Source organism: Notothenia rossii, assembly GCF_949606895.1.
Source record: "Notothenia rossii genome assembly, chromosome: 6".
Classification (NCBI taxonomy): domain Eukaryota; kingdom Metazoa; phylum Chordata; class Actinopteri; order Perciformes; family Nototheniidae; genus Notothenia; species Notothenia rossii.
This window is the reverse complement of record NC_136909.1, coordinates 19,410,574-19,432,371: the sequence shown is the minus strand read 5'-3', so window position 1 is coordinate 19,432,371 and position 21,798 is coordinate 19,410,574. Positions and strand designations below refer to the sequence as shown.

The 21,798-nt window shown below is 39.8% G+C and overlaps 1 protein-coding gene across 6 annotated transcripts in view; it reads left to right on the top strand.

Annotated features, from left to right (window-relative positions):
- Positions 1 to 531: 531 nt before the first annotated feature.
- The window catches only part of LOC307045057 (uncharacterized protein), a 38,614-nt gene continuing 17,347 nt past the window's right edge, over positions 532 to 21,798 (top strand). For 3 of the 6 annotated variants that reach the window (XM_079690539.1, XM_079690536.1, XM_079690535.1), the window contains exons 1-6: positions 532 to 1,913; positions 8,492 to 8,593; positions 10,791 to 10,993; positions 11,454 to 11,620; positions 13,513 to 13,647; positions 14,255 to 14,343. In XM_079690539.1, coding sequence (XP_079546665.1) covers positions 1,875 to 1,913; positions 8,492 to 8,593; positions 10,791 to 10,993; positions 11,454 to 11,620; positions 13,513 to 13,647; positions 14,255 to 14,343 — 735 coding nt within the window. In that variant the 5' untranslated portion in view covers positions 532 to 1,874. The other 3 variants (XM_079690538.1, XM_079690537.1, XM_079690540.1) reach the window with 2 other exon arrangements.

Sequence of the window (21,798 nt, the reverse complement as noted above, 5' to 3'; positions counted from 1 at the left end):
CACAAGGTTACTGCTGACTTTTCATTTCTAGACGTGCTTGACAAGATATCAATCAGTCATAATTGTATCGTTTTTTCCAACGTCAAACAAGTGAATCAGATGACGGTACTGTACATCATTATATGATTGTATAGCTGATATAAATGTATCAATTGAAACTCTTTGAACCAGCATGACTGTGTGAGATGCAGCATTTTGAAACCAACAGTATGCATTCATAATAAAATCATGATACTGCAAGGTAAGGCTGATGTTTCAAGAGGAACATATTCAATATGCACTAGACTAGAGACAAAATCACTTGTAATAGTGATGCAATGTTCGAAATAATAGAGATAAGCATTTTCACTGCTGAATCAGAGTATCGTACTGAATCAGAGGAGTGAGTTTTAATAATTTTTACTAAACAATTCAGACAAACACTTTATATGCTTTAAGTATTAATGTGTGAGCATATTGTAATGTGTTTAGTTTTTAAATGGTTAGCAGTCACTAGTTTCATATCCACTATGTAAATTACAGCTCGGTCCAAACACGTGCATGATTTCCTTTTTGTAGTCGAGGCCTACATTTCCTACCCAAGTAGAAAGTATAAAACTGTATTTGGTGTCCCAGACCCCCAGGTGCCCCTAAAGCTCCAGGTTTAGAGCGTTTCATTGCGTAACTGAGGTCCCATGTTGTTATTGAACGGTTGAACTTGTAGTTTAACCAGCCCACATGTTCTATCTTGCTGGTAATTCAACAACGTTCCTATATCTATTACATTAGTTGAATCATTGTGTTGTGTTCATGTTTGTGTAGTTAAGTTTCAAACTACTAACAATTTTGGAATTTAATTTAAGATTTAGAAATTGTATGTATAAATATTTCCTCCTAATTTAGTAAATGTTGCTGTAATTAAATGTATTCAAGTCTGAAGTAAAGAAAGAGGGAGGCATAAAGAAAAATATAAATCCAGAGACACCCTGACCAAATGATAAATGCCTTGTCCATTTTAAATATTAATGTAAAGTTTTAGGGCCAGCTGTCATAGTGTGTATGCATGTGTGTCTGTGTGTGACAGAGAAATAGAGAGAGCTTCTCTGTTCGTGTGTTTTCTCTGGTCGTTACTCACAGGTCATTTTTCAGATTAATTAAAGTGCTTCCTGTCACATAAACTCCCAACACTAGGATATTGCAGTGCAATCTGGTTCTGGCAGTGGTTTTGATATTGCGGCAAAAAGGAAAAAAAGTGTGAAAATTAATTCAAATCTTATAATAAATACGCATTTCAGTAATATGTTCACCAGGAGTGTGATGGTGCTGTCCGTAGTGCTGAAGCGCTACTATTTAACATTCACTACGTTTTCTTCATTGATGGACGCTCAGGCCATGTACGCTATAGGATAGGTGTGTGTTTGTGTTTGTCTCTGTGTGTGTGTGTGTGTGTGTGTGTGTGTGTGTGTGTGTGTGTGTGTGTGTGTGTGTGTGTGTGTGTGTGTGTGTGTGTGTGTGTGTGTGTGTGTGTGTGTGTGTGTGTGTGTGTGTGTGTGTGTGTGTGTGTGTGTGTAGATACGTGGCGGCGATTGGGGGGCTCCCTGCTGCAGGGAGCGCGGCTGAATCACCGAGCGCGCCTCCGTCGGATCTCCTCTTCCTGCCGTCACACCCACTGCTCGGTGTTGTGGGTTCACCCCGTAGAGAAGGGGAGGACCGACGGCACACACAGCAGCAGAGAGTGCTGCAGTGCGAGCGCAGCAGGGGACTCGGAAGCGGAGGGGGGAAAACACACTCACACACACACACATAAACACACGCATACACACACGCATCCAGCCTATTGCCGAAACTTGGTCTATGGCGAGATCTGCAGCGACGCTGTAGCGACGCAGACCGAGATGGACGAGTATTTGCGGAGGGTCCAGAGCAGACTCGGGGTGAGTTGAGCCATCAGCGGCGTTAACACCAGGTTGTGGGTGAAATGGATGAGACCATGACGGGAAGGCTGACGCTGGTGTGCGACAGGCTGCGTTCCTGTTGCTGAAAAAGCGCAAAGCAAAAGCCTCTCACGTCCCATCGGTCCCCCAAGCACCTGTAGATCGACATTTAAGCAGTACAGGGAGAAAGTAAGGCGTGTTTGGCCCCATACAATAAGCTCGTTGTGTTTACGGGAACAGCAGTGTGTGAATTTGAATGACGAGCTGATTTCTAATGAGGAGGAGGTGACATCAACAAGTTTAGCCAGAGGCTGTCCGTCCCTGCTATCTGGCTGCTCTGCAGATACTGACTCATGATTTGCATTTGATCAAGGACAGTAGGTCTGTTAACACTTGAAAAAAGCCTTATGCAAATACTAAACAACCACATTGATATAGACTAAATGGTGAGCCTATGGGGCACACATTTGCATATTGGTATAGATCATAATGAGTTGTATAATTATATAATATATTGTTTTTGTATGTACCATTGGCTTGTGTAGTCTGTTAGGAGTGTCCTGCGACCCTTGAACATTATGTTTACATCACCCTTTAATGCCTTTAATGATGCACATGCCTTGAGGCCATAGGCTTTAAGGCCCATAGCAGTAATACTGCTCTTTCTACTGTATGTATTCTTGTTTCAGGAGCATGACCATAATATCAGTTACAGTGCATGGCCATGAAGTTACATTTCAAAGGATTTTCATCTGAACACAGTTTAAAGATAATTGTTCATGATGGCATGATTGCTGCCGATAGGCAATAGTAACATGACTTGTATTAATTATTTTATTTCTGAGATTAGAAGGAAATATCCATGCACCTGTCCACAACTGATAATTGATCTAAAGAGCACACACACACCATTGATCAGTGACTTAATAAAAGTATATTACTCAATACTCAAACAAATGCAATATATATTTATTTACATGTGTTTGTACCTTCACAAACCACACTTTATATAGTTTTATTTATGTTTTCTTACCATCGGATCGATTCCTTAGAACATAATTCTCTCCCATTCCCTTCAGCAAATCCTACTCTCTGCAGGCATTGTTGTAACTTCTTAAATTATGAACCCACAGTTGACAGAGAAATCAATAGCTGGTGTTTACCATAGTTTACCTAAATCATTGTTGTAAAATAACATACATTCTCACATTTCCTCTACTTCAAAGTAGAACTGTAATATAGCAAAAAATCAATATTGTGATATGAGAATAGATATCTTCCTAGGTTTTGGATATTTGAATTTGGCATTGCTGTCTTTTTCTTGTTTGAAAGACTTGAGTGTACTAACCAGACTGTTTTAGTTGCTTTAATATTTTCAATACATCCCCATTACTGATGATTGTTTTTCAAAACTCTCAGTGAAGGCACCAACCCATATTATATTATCACAATATCGTCTTTGAGGGATTTGATTTAACATTTTTGTGATGTGCAATTATTCTCCATAAAGCCGTACTTTGAGACTGAGCTTTAGCTTAATATACCGTAATATAACATTAGGTGGCTTTTATAGGCGCTTTCATATCACATGACCTTCATCAGGCAATAAATTCATAGTAAATAATAGCAAATCTTGCTTTTTAAGTTTGTAAATGCTAATGTTAGAAAATGGAGGGTAATATAATGTTACGACAGTTCGCACATTGTTGATATTATCCACAAAGACATGCATCTACTTTATTCTCCTAATTTATACAATGTTCAACCATACTACATTCTTTAGAGTATTCAGTTTATTCATGTTAGCAGGTGTCTGTCGGCACAATACAAACATGCATATGGACAGCCTGTTTGGAATTGAATTTAAAGAGGATAAGAGCTTTTATCTGGTGTGTACTTCACATAAACGTAGGGGAAGGCTGAAGAGAAGAGAAGATCAAAGAAGCAAATCCACAGATCAGAGCACAGCAGGGCAATTGAGTGATAAGGAGGGCAACTGATGAGTGTCATGGAGGTTGCAGATAAAGTGTAACACATGTCAAGATTATCAACCATGTCTCTAACATACACAAATACACATTCTCGCACACATTTGTGTATGTCTCTTTCCCAGCTCTCTATTATGAACTTTGATGGTTCGCTATTCTGCTGACCACTCCCTGTCATTTCCCCCCCCCCCCCCCTCTCTCTCTACTCTCTGTATGGCCGCCGTCCAGAACATCCATACCTCTAATTGGCCTGGCACTTAGTGCTTACCGAATCTTTCTTTCTTCCTCACTTTTTCTCTGTGTGTGTAACTCTCCCTCCTTCACTTTCCCATCATTTGGCATAGAGCTGTAGCAATGTGCGGAGCGGACTTCCACCATCTGTCCTTTTCAGTCTCACACACACACACACGCACGCACGCACGCACGCACACACACACACACACACACACACACACACACAATCTTAGTACCACAATTACATACAGCACAACAAATAATGTTTGACACGTAAAACAAGTTGCCAGAATGCGAGAAAGAAGTCCATCCATCACTGCCTTTCAAGACACTCCTGCTGTGAAAAGGAAGGTTGGCTATAAAAGTGCAATAACTTTAAAAGCACAAGTTGGCATGACTGAGAAAACACAGGCAACTTTGACTGACATGTCCTTAATCCGAATAATGATACCATCTTGAATAAGTTACTGCGTTGGAGTCCCCTAAACTTCCTAAAAACATTTACTGTTCTCTTTGTGTGAAGAAAATGGGGAGTTGTTCACTGAGCATATTCGACACACATCACTGTTGTCTTCTTCTTCCTAATATAAAGAGTGTACATTCTAATGCAAGGCAGACATTAGAAGTCATGACAAATTCACAAAAAGTGTAAATAGTTAGTTGTAAATAGTGGTATTGTGGTTCAGTGTCAAAAACAGTCACCACACAGCAAAATAACTTACCTCTCATTCTCAGTCCATGTCCTTCCTGTGTATTCTTGCTTTCTGCCTTGTTAAGAGGGTTTCCTTTGGGTGCTTCACTTTTGTGCATTTCTGATGACATTGAAAATACCATAGTTGAGATGTCTGTTTGACTGGTGACACGTTTTCTTGACTTCAATATACAATACTTGGACAAGCTCTAGTTGCTCCAATGGTTGAAAACACCAGATCATGTAAACATTTACTGTTTGACAATTCATTTAAAGGTGGTATTTGAACCGCTCCACGGCTCCTATGCATAGAGCAGTTACTGTAGGCGAGTAAATGTTATCATCGTAGAGAGTAAATTGCCTAAGATAGAATCGGAGGATGAAACCCTCTTTATTGGTCACACATACATGCACACAGCGCACACAGGGACATTTGGTCTCTGCTTTTTACCCATCCTAGTACTAGGAGCAGTGGGCTTAAAATACAAACTGAGGAAGCAGTGCATTTAATACAGATTCACAATATATTCCAAACCTGGCCTAAGATAAGGACAGAGGAGAGGAGAGGAGATATATGGTGAGAGAGGGTGATAGAGCTCAGAGGGAGAGAGCCCTCAGATTGAAGGGTATCAGATGGTCAATGCTACTTGTGCACACACACATATGCATAGTCACGTACGTACACACAGATACACACCTACAGTATGTTCTCTTGCTGCAATAGAACAGACACTGAGTGGCCTTTTCTCCTGCTAATGCATCTCTTCCTTTCTCTGGCTAGTATTGATTTATTCTCTTCTCTCCCTCCTATAAAGGAACTGGCTGCAGACCACCCCCTCTCCTTCCCTCTCTCGCACACCATCTCCTCTTTCCTCTCCATAGTGCTCTCTCCCTCCATTCCCACTCATTGCCTCTCGTCTTCACTCCCTGTTATCTAATTTCTACCTCCTTCCTTCTCTTTTTTCTTTCTTATCATGTTTTCCCACCCGTCTATGCCACATTTTCTCCTCTTCCTTTCCCCACCATCCCCTTTACATGTCTGACTTATCGAACACATTCCACCACCTATATTTCAGTCTCCGTATTCATAAGCCTCTTAGAAGAACTCTTTGCCATCCTTCCTCCAATTTCCCTTTCTGTCTCTTTCTCAGCCTCCCTATCTGTGCTTTGGTCTGTAATTTCTTCTCCACTCATTTCATTTATCCATCTGGCCATATGAATCTGTTAAGGCCCTATGAACAGAAACAAGACACCACCTCCATTCGGTATGCATTATTACCGGTACTTTATTTCTGCTATCCATAGCATAAAGCTCCCTTAAATCACCGGACTCCATTATCTATTTGACCTGTCAAATGTACTCAGCATCAAGGTGATATTTGAGAATGTATCAACCACTTGAAAGTAAGTAACTGTAAGTGATTGCAGTCTGGGGGGCTTAGCTACACATTTATATTCCTGCTGACCTTTCTCCAAAGCACACCATATGTTGCTAGACTGATTTTCTACTTTCAATGCAGTTCAATGATTTACTTTCATTGATTGTGTCGATATAGTCAATCTATCGCAGTTAAAGGTGGGGTAGGTCATTTTGGAGAAACCAGCTCGAGTGTGCTAGAATTTGAAAATACACATCCGGAAAAAATCTGTCACTTCCTTACAGAGCCCCTCCTCCAACACACACGAACGCGCACATGACCAATGAGGGAACGAGATAAGTTTGTTCACAGATGGAAGGCTGACAGGCAGGTATGTCATCCAGTTATTTTAGCTGGGCCGGATAAAATGATTGGTCGTGCTTTTTACAGCGCTACGGATTCCACAGATGAAATTTTGTATGGCTTTTTTGTCAAAGCACTTAAGATATTCATTGCTATCGGGATGTTAAGAGCATTCCATGGAATATAACAAAAAGTGTATCTCGAGCCGGTTTCTCAAACTTACCTACCCCACCTTTAACATTTAGTCATCTTTGTTTTTGGATGAAAAAAATAATGGAACTGGTTTTTAAGTTACTATTTGAATTCTCATTCAATAAAATCTGGAGATTTTCCACAACGGAAAAACATGTGCACCTTTTATCTGTAACATGTATAGGACAGGGAAGTTATAGCAGCAGATTACACCTACACCTGTAGGCCATGAGTTTTTTGTATTCCTCTTCAAATTTATAAAAACATTTTCACAATGTTTGATATCCAGGGCTCATCCATACAACAACATTGCTTGAATAATATACATCTCCACTGCTCTGCAGGAATTACCTGTTGTGTAAATCTTTGCAACTGCATTTACTTACAATGATGATGTTCTTAATTTAAAAAATGAAGAAATGAAAAAAAACGTTGATGGAATGTTTAGCAAATAGACAAAACTATGGCTAAGGTGACGTCAAGAACACGGAATTATAAAAATGGAACCCCTTCAAATACACATTCGGACAGTCGTGATGGACTTCTAGGAGGTTTTTTGGTCGAGGACTGCAAGACTAATGTTGGCAGATGCTAAAATACAAGCTTGTGACTTGTAGGTTGCCAGTGTGGGCATAAAAATGCCAGGAAGCACGAATAATCAAAGCTTTCTATCAGTGTTTGTAACGTGCTTCCTCCCCTCCACCGCACCATCCTCTCCCATCAAAGCATCCTACAAGCCCATTAAGATGAGCTGTGATAGACGGGATATTCATTGTATCCACATTTTTCTTCTTCATTAATGGTGCAGGCTGCAGGGCAGGCTTGTACTATGGTGAGTCAGCTTATCTGTGTGAGATAAAATATTTCTGATTGACGCAGAACACCCAGTGCATTGTGGGGATGTGGGTGAGCGTCATTTGATCCCAATTATCCAAAATGATAACTTTCAGTAAGCATACAGTATGAACTAGGATGTCAATAACAGAAAGCCTTAGCAAATGTTTTATTATTATGGTTCAAATTCCATAAAAATATGTACATTTCACATTCTCACAAGCAGCTGTTGAAGGGCCAGACACTCGACTTTTGGATGTGTGCTTCAATGTAACTCTATGTGCATATCTGTATTCAAAAACCAAGGCTGGAATGCCATGTTAAATTCTATTAGAAAGAGTCCCAGTCAACAAACGTTGGGCGAAACTTAATTTTCTGCCTTTTTTACCAAGAGATGAATGCTTAATCTCTGTAATGGAGCTGTCATTACAGTAATGTCCACTTAACCTAAATAGGGAGTGTCTGTGTGCATTGTTTAGTGAAATTAATGGAACTCATCACTTCTCTAATACAGAGCGTTACTCTGAGTCAGCAGTGAAAACGTTTATCATTATTATTTCGAACATTGCATCACCATTACAACTGAGTTGTTCTCCAGTGTAGTGCATATTGAATATGTTCTCTTCTAAAAAATGAGCATAACCTTGCAGTATCATGATTTTATTATTAATAAACACTGTTGGTTTCTAAATGCTGCAGTCGTCATGCTGGTTCAAGGAGTTTCAAGTGACAGTTATATCAGCCATCCAATCAAACAATGACGTACAGTACTGTATGTGTGTGTGTGTGTGTGTGTGTGTGTGTGTGTGTGTGTGTGTGTGTGTGTGTGTGTGTGTGTGTGTGTGTGTGTGTGTGTGTGTGTGTGTGTGTGTGTGTGTGTGTGTGTGTGTGTGTGTGTGTGTGTGTGTGTGTTTCCAGTCAGATGCATCAGAGGATACCATCCATGCTGTTTTAGGCGGACCAGAGCCAGATGTTGAAACTGTGGCTGCAACACTGTGCATAGCACTGCATCTCAGCCAGGTAACACAAATTACGTCTGTTTGTGAGAATGTGTTTATTTTTTTAGTTAAATATATATGCTAGTCGTCATGGGATACGGTTTCAGTTATTATACAATTAATCAACATATTAACCATTTTATTTTCACAGGAAATTAATCAATACCTGCAAGATTAGATGTCAAGGAAATTGTGACTTTTGAACAGTCGATTACACTTCACAAATAGACATCAAAAATATTTGTCTTACACTTATTCTATTTTTCCTGGATCTGAGTGGAACTGTTTCATCCTTAATTTGTTTTAGTTGTATTGCAACTATGAGCAGCTCCTCCATTTTCCATATTTCAAATGCATACTCCATTGTTTGAAATTACTTAAATAGTTATCAGGTTTGCAAACAAAATTGTACTCATGCATTGTTGTATGATTTGTGTTATTGTTTCCTGTATAGTTGGGGCATAACTCCTTTTGTTGTTTCAGAGTACTGTCCTATTACCCAAAACTTAATCTGAATCATTTGAGAACTAGCAAGATTTTTATGGTTTATCACAATGTTACAATAATAAAACAGATAACCCTGAGTGTTGCTTTGACAAATTTAAAAATATGCCTAAATTGTGGAGTGGCGCCATGGCAGAAAATGCCCACTAATCAATCAGATATCAAACTAAATTCATTAACTACAAAAATGGCTTTCAGTTTGGTTTCAAGAGAGAGGGAGATCAATCTGTCCCACTTAAATGCTCCTCACTTTGATTCACTTACCTTTGTTTGCCATAGAAACATACACTTTGTTGTAGTACAACATACCTGTTAAGCCCCGAGCCTGTTTTTCAGGTTTCAGGCTCGAAAATGACATGAAATGAAAATGTGTTCCCAGAACAAATTACCATATCTTCCCTTCTAAAAGGGTTAAATTAATAATATTTTTTCTCAAAGCAAGGTTACATCTGTGAGTTGGATGTAGAAAAGTCAGAATCAATATAGATGTTTTTATTTTAAAGTAAATTCAGATTGAACACAGTAACAAAATGTAAATGATTGTGTCTGTCCAAAAAAGAAAAAACACTTATAGTGAAAACCACCCTTGAATGATGGGTTAGTAGACTAAAAGCTTTAGGAATCCAAAGTACAACATATAATAAGTACCCTGTATCAAGATTGATGCAAAACAAGTGACATTTGACCTTTTTAGAGAGATTTAGCAAAAAAAAACCACTTCTGGGGTCATTTGGGTGGATTTTCCATATATCTCTGGCCCCCCTTGCTCGATTTTGATCTCTTTCTAACCGTCAGAGCCAATGGAATCAAGGGGAACTCCCACATACACACACACATTACAAAAGAAGGAGTGAGAGTGACGCATAGCCAAAACCGGAAGCTGCGATAACTCTGGTAGCTACCATTAGCAGCTAACTTTTACTCACCGATTTTTACATAAAAATGGAATTATGGATTATAAATACTTTTTTCAAATCCACAGAAACATTATCAACCTAGGGATTAACCGATTCAGACGCGTTTTTTATCGTTTTAATGCCATTGAACACGTCTTTTGATCAGATTGACAGCTACGGTGAGACGATCTCCCGTAAAAGCTCCGTAAAGGTACGTGTTGTGATGTCTGTGTTTGCTTCCCCTGTTGCGAGTTTGGATCGCTCAGTGATGATTCTATACCTATATAATCTGTGGAATCTCAGCTTTAATTGGATATCTTGTATGTGCAGTTACGATAAGTAATAAGGGTATCTTTATCTTGAGTTCTGTGCCAAAGTGCGTTAGCATTTTTCGCTCAGGGGTCATTTAGATGCTTCTTATGAGACTTGTGTTTTGTTTTGGTAAAAATGGTTTGTATCGTCAGTTAGCTGAGATTCTTCCTGTTAATCTGGTATAACACATTCATAGGTTCTTAAATATTAAGATGCCCTGAGACACAGTGTCTAAAAAAAAAAAAGACCCGCCGAAGGGGTCTTTGGGGCTTAACAGGATACCATTTTTAGAAAAATATTCAATCAATGTTGTAAAATATTGACCAAATTATTCAGATTTTAACACTTTTTTGTGCTCTCATAACATACTGGACTTACATTTAAAATGTTTATTTTACAAAATCAAACTTAAAAATGGCTTTATTTAGTTGGTAATCGGATTCTAATGTTTGTTTATTTTCATTTTTACATCTGGCTTGATCTTCTCTGTGTGTCTGTGTGTTCCAGAAGGAAACATCAGGTGGGGTGTGTGTGCCGCTGCTGTGCCCCCCGCACTGTGACGCTGCGTTGCCCGAGGAGACGGTGAGGTATTTGCGGAGGGTGAAGATCTCTCAGAGCTCGCTGGTGTGGAGGGAGGATGTAGACCTCGTAAAGCTCCATCACACCGGAAAACTCTCACTAACACTGCTGCGAGATGGACTGCTAGATAGGTAAACACACATTTATATATGCACACACATTGCGTCAAAACACACACACCAGGTCGGTTTTACTTCAACTGATCTTTAACTGCTTTAAAGATGAGACTCTCGGGGAGTCGTTAAAATCTTAGCTGAAAGAGGGTTTAGTTAATTAAAATGAGGTTTATGTATCAATGGAGCAACACTTATTAACATGTGTACTGGTGAAGCTGAAGCACACACACATATACACACACACATACCCATTTAGCTCACAAACATATCCGGACACAGGGGGTTCTGGCTCAGAAGACTGTATTTGTTAATGGAAAAATAAAACGGAGAATGTGTTGGAGTGCATTTCAGGCCTGCGTGTGTTCATCACTCATGACCCAAAGGGGAGTTTTATTTATGCAAATGCCTCACAATCATGGCTCCTTCCCCTGCGGCCATGCACATCCCCTTCACCCCCATGTTCTCACTCTTCCAGCTCTGAGTACAACACCTTGGAGTCCAGCATCCTGCGAGTGGTCCATCATGGCGGGCAGCAGGACGCAGGGGATGATCGGGCATCGTCCGCGGTGTCGACAGTCGCCGGGGAGATTCTTCAAGAGGCATCAGAGCACATCGGAGCAGCGCTGGGGGAGACTCTCGGAGGTGAGGGAGGCGCAGGCGCCCCCCAGGGGGAGTAATGGGGCGATGAAGGAGGACACACACAAATCCCCTGACATGACTCGCTTAACACCCACCAGGAGAGATGGAGAAAGAGAGAGATGAGGGGTGGTGAGTGTGAGTAAGGAAGAGTGCCCAAAGACACACAGACACAGTCCCGTAATGTGACAATTTTTTTATTCAGGTTAGTTTAGTCTGTTGCGTTGTTTCTGTTTTATCAGGCAGTCACATTTTTTACACTTAAGAAAGAAAAGTTGTTGCAGGAAATCAAAGAGAAATCAATGAATGTTTGAAACGAATAGGAAGCCAATTAAAAAACTGTAGACAGAGAGGAGGTGAGAACAACGTATGAGAGTCTTGCAATGTAGTAAATAGAGTGTCTCTGTGTGGACTTGGGTACAATGATATTAACAAGTAACAATATAGGTACTAGTTTACTGCATCGTATATCATATCAGTTTAACCAGTTAGAGCTGCTTTCAAATACTTGTGAGTGATTTGGCAGAACAGAGACAGGGAGGGTAGTACCTTTTGGTGTGTGTGTGTGTGTGTGTGTGTGTGTGTGTGTGTGTGTGTGTGTGTGTGTGTGTGTGTGTGTGTGTGTGTGTGTGTGTGTGTGTGTGTGTGTGTGTGTGTGTGTGTGTGTGTGTGTGTGTGTGTGTGTGTGTGTGTGTGTGTGTGTGTGTGTGTGTGTGTGTGTGTGTGTGTGTGTGTGTGTGTGTGTGTGTGTGTGTGTGTGTGTGTGTGTGTGTGTGTGTGTGTGTGTGTTGTTAAGTCAGTACAGCCTGCCAAGCATGTACTCACGTTGTCAGTGTTAAGCAGCTGTGTAAAGGTCGGTCAGGAGACATGACTGATCCTTGTTCAATAACGCTCTGCTGCTTCTCTTCTCTGCCGGATATCACGGTTATTTACAGAAAGATGGACAGGCTAAGGTGGATAAAGTGAAGGGAAAAGAGCTAGGTTAAGTTCAGGGAAACAGATACTGTAGAGTTATGTGTGTAGTTTAGTTCTTGTATGTCTCTCTGAGAGCTCTTTGGACATGCATTTACAGGCTCATTGATTCCTAAAGAGGCAGTGGCTCAGCTTTATTCCTGATTCTTATAAACGTCTTCTTAAGAAAGATGTTACCAGAGGGACAAGTAATAGTTTTTATTGGTTCATAAATAGAACTGACGGTTAACAAGCAACTTTCTTCATTCTCTTAATGGTACAGTAAATGTTAATGTATAATTGTACTGCAGCTTTTTCTATACACTGCATATTTGGGATTTTTCTTGATTAAAATGATTAAAACCAATTGGAAATATGTAGTGTTGCATGCAAAGCACAACATATTTTAAACCAGAAATAGTACAAAGAAATATTTCAAAAAGATTGCTGTTGCCATTCATAAAATGCAGAATACTAATACTTACTAGTGTGGCACCTCAGTGATAGCCCTGTGCACATACAGTACAAGAACAACCTTACCTTGGAGTTTTGAGATGACACATTTTGGTCAGAAGTTTTCTCCCTGGTCATGGTGGCTTGAGTGTGGTTGAAAGATTACATTGTCAATCTGTCATAGTTTATTAAATCCTCTACAATAGGTTAAAAGGGCATTCAGTAATCAATGACTTTTATCGATTCAGTATTATCAATCAAGGATTTGCTTTTACCAATCTCTTGAACATCAACATGAAAGTGCTGGTAAGTTGCCTTACAGTAGAAGTTCAGACAAGTTTCTGAAAGGCAGAAATGCATCAGGAATCCGATAACTTCTATTGATCATCATCACTCACGCTGTTATTGAGCCATGATTTAATATACATGAAGTCCTGGACTAAATGTGCATCCTGGACTCACCCACATTTGTTTGTGTGTTTGTGTGTCTACAGAGGCCTTACAGCTGCAACGTGAAGCTTTGTGGATCAAACATGGCCGTCGTTCAGCTCAACTAGAGGAGCTCATGAGATCCTGGGAGCAATGGAGTGATGTCACTGCCGCTCAACATGATGTGGCAAAGCTGCAAGGTGCATATTTGAACACACAGAGCTGTTTAGGCTTTAATTGTAACAGAAGAGTTATACATAGAAGAAAGAGAGATGGGGCTTGCAACTGATCTCTCTTGCATTTTGGGACTGTGTCTTAACTTGTGATATGCAGCCCTTCATGCAACTCAATAATTAAAAATAAAAATGGTAAATTTCTCTATCATCCTTGTCATCATAGCCAGAGACAGGTGAAGGATAGGCCTTTTTAAAACACCTTTTAAATATTTATTAAAGAGCTTTTTTTACAGCAGATATCTTTGAGTTGTCATAATAAGCATTAAACTAATTATGGCCCCTTCACTTGTAATGCCAACTGTCCTGAATTTGATTGCAAGTTCATTATTATCCAAAATGTTGAAAATGTGGGATAATCTATTCATCTATCTATCTATCTATCTATCTATCTAATCATAACATTTAGTTTGATGGCACATTTTCCAAGTATTTCAACAACCTTTCAATTACTTCTCACATCTGGAGAGGGCATTCATGCTTGTGTTTTTTTCTGTCTGTTGTGAACTTGTTTTGTATTTTTTGTGTGTGTTTTATATAACTGTCAGTCTGTTTGTGTGCTGACTGGATGTAGACTTGGAGCATCTGCTGACTCTGGAGCTGAAGGAGTTTTCTGATGGAGAGATGACCATAGCACTCACTTCAGTGACCACAGATAAGGAGGTACGTTTTTATTGTAAAACTTAAAAAATGTTGGATTCCAAATCAAAACATCAATATAAACCAATTAACAGACAATATTATGGATAATCTTTCTTTTGAAGCATGGTAAAAATCGTTCTTAATATTGGACTTTTGAGGGTAGTTCAATACTGGCCTCCTTTAATTAAGGGAATAAAGAACCCTGCTCTGAAAGACAGAAATCCCAATAAAGATGAAGTTATCTGAAGCTGAGTCGAACATGTTAACTGCGAGAGTATTAGTTTAAATAACCATTTCATGTCAATAACATATAAAGACAATTTACAACTCCATTAAATACATTTAAAATGTGTCCATTTCACGCCATGATTACATGGAGGCTCTTCTAAGTATATATCTTATGTGATAATAGGCTTGTGTGCAGACATATAAATATTTGCTAATTAACACCCTTATTACTTACATGAATGGCCTCATTACCCTGACTGGTTCTTTTTAATATATCATGGTGATTAAAGTTGGATATAATGTAGTCCACTTCCCTCTGTTCGTTGTTTTTAAAACATGATAGCTTGCATAGTCTTTTGAAACAGAGAAGTGTGAGAAACATGTAGACATGTTGCCAAAAGTAATGTATAAATGAATAGACAATGTCTCCTTAAAACAAAAAAAAGTTACTTTTGATGGCTTTTTTGTTTTGGATACATCACTCTGGCGCTGTTGCATTTTTGGGAAGTATTGTTATGCATGTAGAGGAGCCCCTCTGATGTAATGATGTTCTGCATTTGGATGAGATGCAGATGCATCCTGAGCCTCACACACAACCAGGTATCACCTGGCTCCCCACTGATATACTAGAGTCCAACACACACACACACACACACACAGACACACACACACACACACACACACACACACACACACACACACACACACACACACACACACACACACACACACACACACACACACACACACACACACACACACACACACGCACGCACACATGCACACTGAAACACACATATTTTAATACACAATTGTAGGATGATTGTGTTCACTTTTCTCTTTCTATCTCTGTTGTTCTATTGTTCTTCCTCTTCATATTTGCATTCGCACGCACACACACACACACACGCACACGCACACGCACACGCACACACACACACACACACACACACACACACACACACACACACACACACACACACACACACACACACACACACACACACACACACACACACACACACACACACACAGAGGGTGCTTTAAGCCCTGTAAGCCCCTTGCTTTTCTCCCTGCTGTAACTTCTAATGTGTTCACCCCCCTCCCATCACCAACACTACACCCCCCAAAAAATCATTCATTATTTCTTTTATATCTCCTTTTCACTTCCAAAGCCCATTTTTCTCAGCGGCTGCCTAGCGTGCGGTATTAGGCTATGTGTAAAATAAATGATGTCTGTAGCCGTAGGGGTATGGCTCTGCCTCCCCCAGAAAACTACCTAACGTCCAAGGAACATTAAACACCCAGATCCTCGTTTAGCGAATAAATAACCATTCATTTGAATGGCTTTGTCTGTGTGTGAGCACTGGACTCTCTGTGCATATTTTACCAGTGCTGTGCCTGCATGCTGTGTGTCAGGAGAGAGGGAGGAAGAGAGAGAGAGGGAGTGTGTGTGAGAGAGGGCCCATTAGAGACTTAATATAGAATAAATGGCCAGGGGCCTGTGTGTCGCCAGCGGACCCTCCAACTCCACAGCGTCATGGTGGGTTACTAATGACCTGAGATCGGGCTCAAAAATGAACTCCTTATATGCATGTCATTTGCAGTGTGTATATATTTATATATTATTTTTTAATTGTGTTTGAAAAGAGAGTAAAACGGTATGAGTGTCATTTATTGAGGGGGCTTAGGGAAGTTCTGCCTTAAATGATTCTTTCCAGAAAACTAAATAAATTAGATTCAATTAGTCTTTAATGGTTTATGTGTTATGTGTTTGTCAAAGTGTGTTTTTTGTCTGTGTGCGTGTTTGATCGCCGTTAAAGAGGACAGTGTTGGATTTCGGGTTTGAAAAAATGTGTCTGTGATTGCCTAGTTAGAGGAAGAAAAAGCTTCAGTTTGGTGCAACGACAAGGACACATCGTATAGACTGACTAATGCATTTTTGTATACTGTACAAACATACATTAGTCAGTCTGTGTGCTCCTTTATTATGGAAGAGAAAAGTGGAAATGAATGGAGTTTCATTCTTTTAAAAGCACAGCGCCTGTCTGGATGTTTCTGTGTGTCATTTGTATCTGCTCATCAATGTGCGCTACATTTGAAGCCGTAAAGGCAAATAGTTCCGTTCCTCAAACAATATTTTCATGTTTTGCTACAACGGCACAAAATAATGCTCGAGAACTATCATGAGGAAATGCTTTTTGTAATTCAGTATAAGCATAGTTGTATTGAAGGTGTCACATTGCATAATTGAGTTGAGTGTATAAAGCTGTGAAAGCCGTAAGTAATACATTTGCAATGCAACCTTGTCAGCTTTGCTTTATTGCGTATTGTAAATAATGTTGCTTTAGTTTACCAATTCTCAGTCTGTACCATAAAGATAAGACTTTTCTAGTTGTCAGCTAAGAGCATTTGGTTGTTTGTCTGACCTTTTTAATTATTATTATTTCGGCATATAAGAACAACACTGTGATTTAAATGTTGTGTCATAGGAGCCCAGACCTTTTATTTCTAATGTTGCCTCACAAACTATTTAGTGGCAATGACCAAGAGACTGAGCTGATATTTGGTACTTAGTAAATAAATAACAAATACCATAAGCATTATGGAGTTCAAACTTTAAGTCTAATTTGCAGTGCTCAAAGATCCAATAAATATTGCATTATCTGTATATATTTGGAGAATACCGGCAAATACATACTGTAGGTTAGTTAGTTAGTTAATTAGATTTATTGAGCAGATTTGAAAGTATTTCAAGAAAAAATGAATTAAAAAAAAAAAAAATGATCAGCAACTAGTCATTTCTAGTAATGTCCTAGTTTTACATTATTTTTGCTTGGCTGTTTCTCGTGTTGTGAAAGACATGTAGTGTGTCTAATGCATTATTTAAGTGTCAATATTTGCTGTTGCTTCTGCTCACACAGAGGGGTGTGAACTTGTATGTGGTCAAGCTATTTTATTAGGGTCAACAATTTGTCCCTGTGTACAGTGTTTGTTATATTGTCTAACAGGCTGGTAGCAGCACTTCATCAGCTATGGAAGATTCACCGCATGAGCCAATAGGGGTCAAGACCCTTGCTCAAGGGCACACAGTGTTTGTGCAGCAGCACCTGTGGATGTGGGAGACATGACAGCCAATAGCTAGATTGACTCAAGGTAACAGAGGAGTTTCACATCTCTTCTTCTAATGTTTTTAAAAAGACTTACATGGAGCTCAAATGAATAAACACACTCAAAACACATTATTCACATGTTCATGCCAGCGAGTGTGTGTTTGTGTATCAGAGGTTGTCATGGCTCAGTAATTAGCATTGGCAGATGAAACATTGGTCGGATAAATAGTTGTCATGCTGTGGAGTTGATGAACTGTGGGAAGGACAGGAGCACACACACACACACACACACACACACACACACACACACACACACACACACACACACACACACACACACACACACACACACACACACACACACACACACACACACACACACACATACACCCACACACAAACTCATGAATATGTGAATGATGTGTTTTTTGCATGTTAACATGGTCATTTAGTTAAAGAATATGTTTTGATGTTCTTTGCTTTCTCTCTTTTAAAATCTATTTGCACTTTTAAAGATTGAACAGGAAGAGCGATGAGAAAGTAGTTAAGCTTTGTTATTTTTGTATGAGCTGTCAATACAAGGATTAGGCTAATCCAATGTTCAAACCTGATATCTGAATAATAGTGTTTTACGTTGTTTATTGTCGAAGGTTAAACACATCTGCTTATAGGATAATGCATGTATGACTTAAGACATTACTGTGGATTTGTATTCTTCCATTTATGTTTTATGTTGTTGATTTGCTTTTTCTATTCTTTCTGTGACCGTGTGTGTGTGTTTGTGTGTCCATCTCTCCATCTGAAGTATGCTTTAGGTTTCATATCGGAAACGTTGATTGTCTCTAATGTCTTGTTTGTTCACAGTCCTCCGGCCCTTCTGTTTGTTTATGCGGGGCCAGTTTTGCCCTACGCCACTTGCACAAATAATTATGCTCACTAATGAAGGGGCCCGCAGCCACAGCACTCTGTAAATGCCTTTCTGATGAGAGGCAGTAGGAGACAGCAGGTGCAGGGTGGGCCTCCCAGGGACTAAGATTGAAGACCAGGAAGTCAGGAGGGCCCGCGCCTCCACCCCTCTATTTTTCTATTCCTCTCTGACTTCCTGGTTCTCTTTATTCTGGCTCTTCAGTGACTGTCTTTGGTGAGTGTCCTGATTTAGCCACTGTATACTCTTCTTATTCTAAATCTACATAAACATGAAATTATATGTACCGTAGTCTGAGATGAGCTAATGAACACAATAAAGCACATAATATACACATTTAATATATATGTGTAGTATTCTATATCTTAATATGGGAATACATTCAAAATAATGTAACCAAAGATGAATCACTTTTCTCTGTTTCACTGTTGACTGTAACAGACATAGTTTCAAGTTATGAAAAAAATCATATACATATTTGAACAAGTTTGGAAAACCACTTTACAAGTCGTTCATTCTGTAGCTTAATTTAAACAAAAAAGAACTTGCGCTGATGTTGTTTCCTAATCATCTCCTCCGCAACCTCTCATTCTTTCTTTTCCCACATTTCATTCTCCCCCTGTGGCTTCCTTGGGCTATGAGGGCAAACAAATAAACAAAACAAAACATTTATAGACTCAGTGCTTGCATCTTGGCCCCAAAATCCCTGCACTTAGAGCTGAGCGAATGAAGCATGCGGAGAAGGCCCATATGAGAAAGGCAGACAGAAAGACATTTGGGCTCCTTTCTCTGCAAACTTTTACCCCCCTCCCCTTCTCCCTCTGTCTCTCCAAAAACTTCATAAGCAGTAATACTCTTGTGTACGCGTGTGTGTGCACGAGAGCGTTTGACTGTGGGTTTGTAGGCACATGCGTGAGTTTGGCTGTGTGTGTGTGTGTGTGTGTGTGTGTGTGTGTGTGTGTGTGTGTGTGTGTGTGTGTGTGTGTGTGTGTGTGTGTGTGTGTGTGTGTGTGTGTGTGTGTGTGTGTGTGTGTGGCAAGTAGTATATGTTGCACGTGTGTGCGTGCATTTGCATGTGTGTATTTGAGCAGGGTGGTGTCAGCTCGCTCCTTGCCACCCCATTTGCTGTAGCTGTACCGCTGTGATCACAGACAGATGTATAAATCAAACCTCGCTTGATGGATTCATCAGGGTGGCGAAACGATCGCCTGAGAAGAACTCGCAAGTCTCTTAGCGTTCTGTGTTCTGACGGAAAGGGTATGCAAAGAGCCTAAATGGATGAACGCTTGATTAATTCTTTGCCGGAGATGTTGGCGACAGCAGGAAATGTGTTTTTGCTTTGACTGTGTTTGCACGGGAATTTACGCGCGCGGGGCGTGAGTTATGAGGCCTGAGTTTTGTACCTAAGGCTATTGTGCATAATGATGGCAGGTTGGGAGAACTGCAAGCAGCCGCTAAAGACTTGCTACCTGTGGAGCAAAGACAACCAAGAGAAAGGGAGGGAGTGTTTGTGTGCGTGTGTGTCTGTGTGTGTACGTGCGTCTGTTTGCATATGTGTTTGTGTTTGTTTGTGTGTGCGCGCGTGTTGGTGTGAGCAAAATATGTGAAATAAAGTAATATAAGGGCTAAGTGTGACGGAATCAAGAGACACCGGTGAGGGGGGAAACGAATCAAATGAACTGTAAGGATTTGGTTAAAGAAAAATATAAGATAAAGGAAATGATGCCATTAGAAAATAAATATGAGATACACCCAAAGTTCAGTTAAAGGTAGAATAATTCCCCTTTGATTCACAAATTATCGGCATGTGCATCAGTTCTGACTGTTTTGACCATTGACATTGGTCAGTGACTGATTCCACAAAGTCAAAAGTTGGATTTATCTGTCATTCATTGGGTCAATGGTCTTCAGCTGATTCACTCATCAGAGGCCATAAAGATCTGGTTAGCTTATGTTGCACTATCACCATCATCACAACAGATTATCTTTCCTTTCATTGTGTTTGTTAAGAAATATTTTGAAACCTACTGTAGAGATATTGCTTAAGGGTTTTCAGGGTTTTATGTGGTATTTTCCCTTACTTATTTTACTATCTTTATGTTATGTTGCACGTTTTCTTATCTTTTTTATTGCAATATTTATTTTAGGTGTTTTCGCTTTACTGTTATTGATGTATAACATTTTACAGGAAAATTAGCTTTTAAATAAAAAAGGACGTTTCTGAAAATTAAGAGTTTAAAAGGAAACTGTTGGGTTTTGATATCTCAGCTTACTAAAAGCTCAACAAATGATAAACAGGTTTCTTTGTCCGGATCCTAAGGTTCTTGGAGACAGTTAGCAAGTGGATTTTTATCGCTAACATGTTGGTAATTTATAAGAAAAAGCAATCTGTGTATCTGGGGGTGGCAGAAAGAGGGTGAAAGAGGAGGGGCAGGCAATATGAGTAGTAATTTACTAAGTTAAGAGCCAAATGGTAGACAGACTGTCGCTCTGCGTGTTATCTCAGAGATTTGCACTCTGCTCGCTTTCTGACTATTTCCCTGCCTGTGTGTGTGTGAGAATGTGTTGTGCAGTTTGGTGTGCATATGCACGCAGTTGGGTTGTAGCTTTAGAATATCAGCTTCATTTGAGCATTGCTTTGTTGTATTGTAAATCATGAAGGCTTTATGGCTTTACCAGCGCTCATATGTGTACGTAATGGTACATATTTGTTCATACACTGAGATTACAGTAGACGACTGCAGGCGGATTCATGTGTGTATCTGCATGTGCCAGGGTTACATGCATTTGTTTGTTTGTTTGTTTGTACTTATGTGAGTGAATATGTGTGTTTTAACGAATCTTGGGAAGCGTCATTGCACTCATCAGGATATCAGTGTTGAGAAATGGCAGTGTCAGTGAAGTGACAGTTGTGTGTGTGTTAGGATTGATGGGCCTTAGTCTAACAGCAGCCATATTGTGAAGAGGGAAAAGGATGAAGGGATGGAGGGAGGAACTGAGGGAGGAGTATTGTAGCCCCCTCATCCTCACAGGTTAATATTGACACAGCCTGGGCAGATACAGTGCCTGCAGCGATCATCAATCACTTTCACTGGACCCAAACACACATACACACATTCAAGCAGAGAGAAGGACCACATACACTGTAAGATACACACAGAAAATAATACAAACTTTTAAAGTCGGGCAGAATCATTCTATTTAGACACG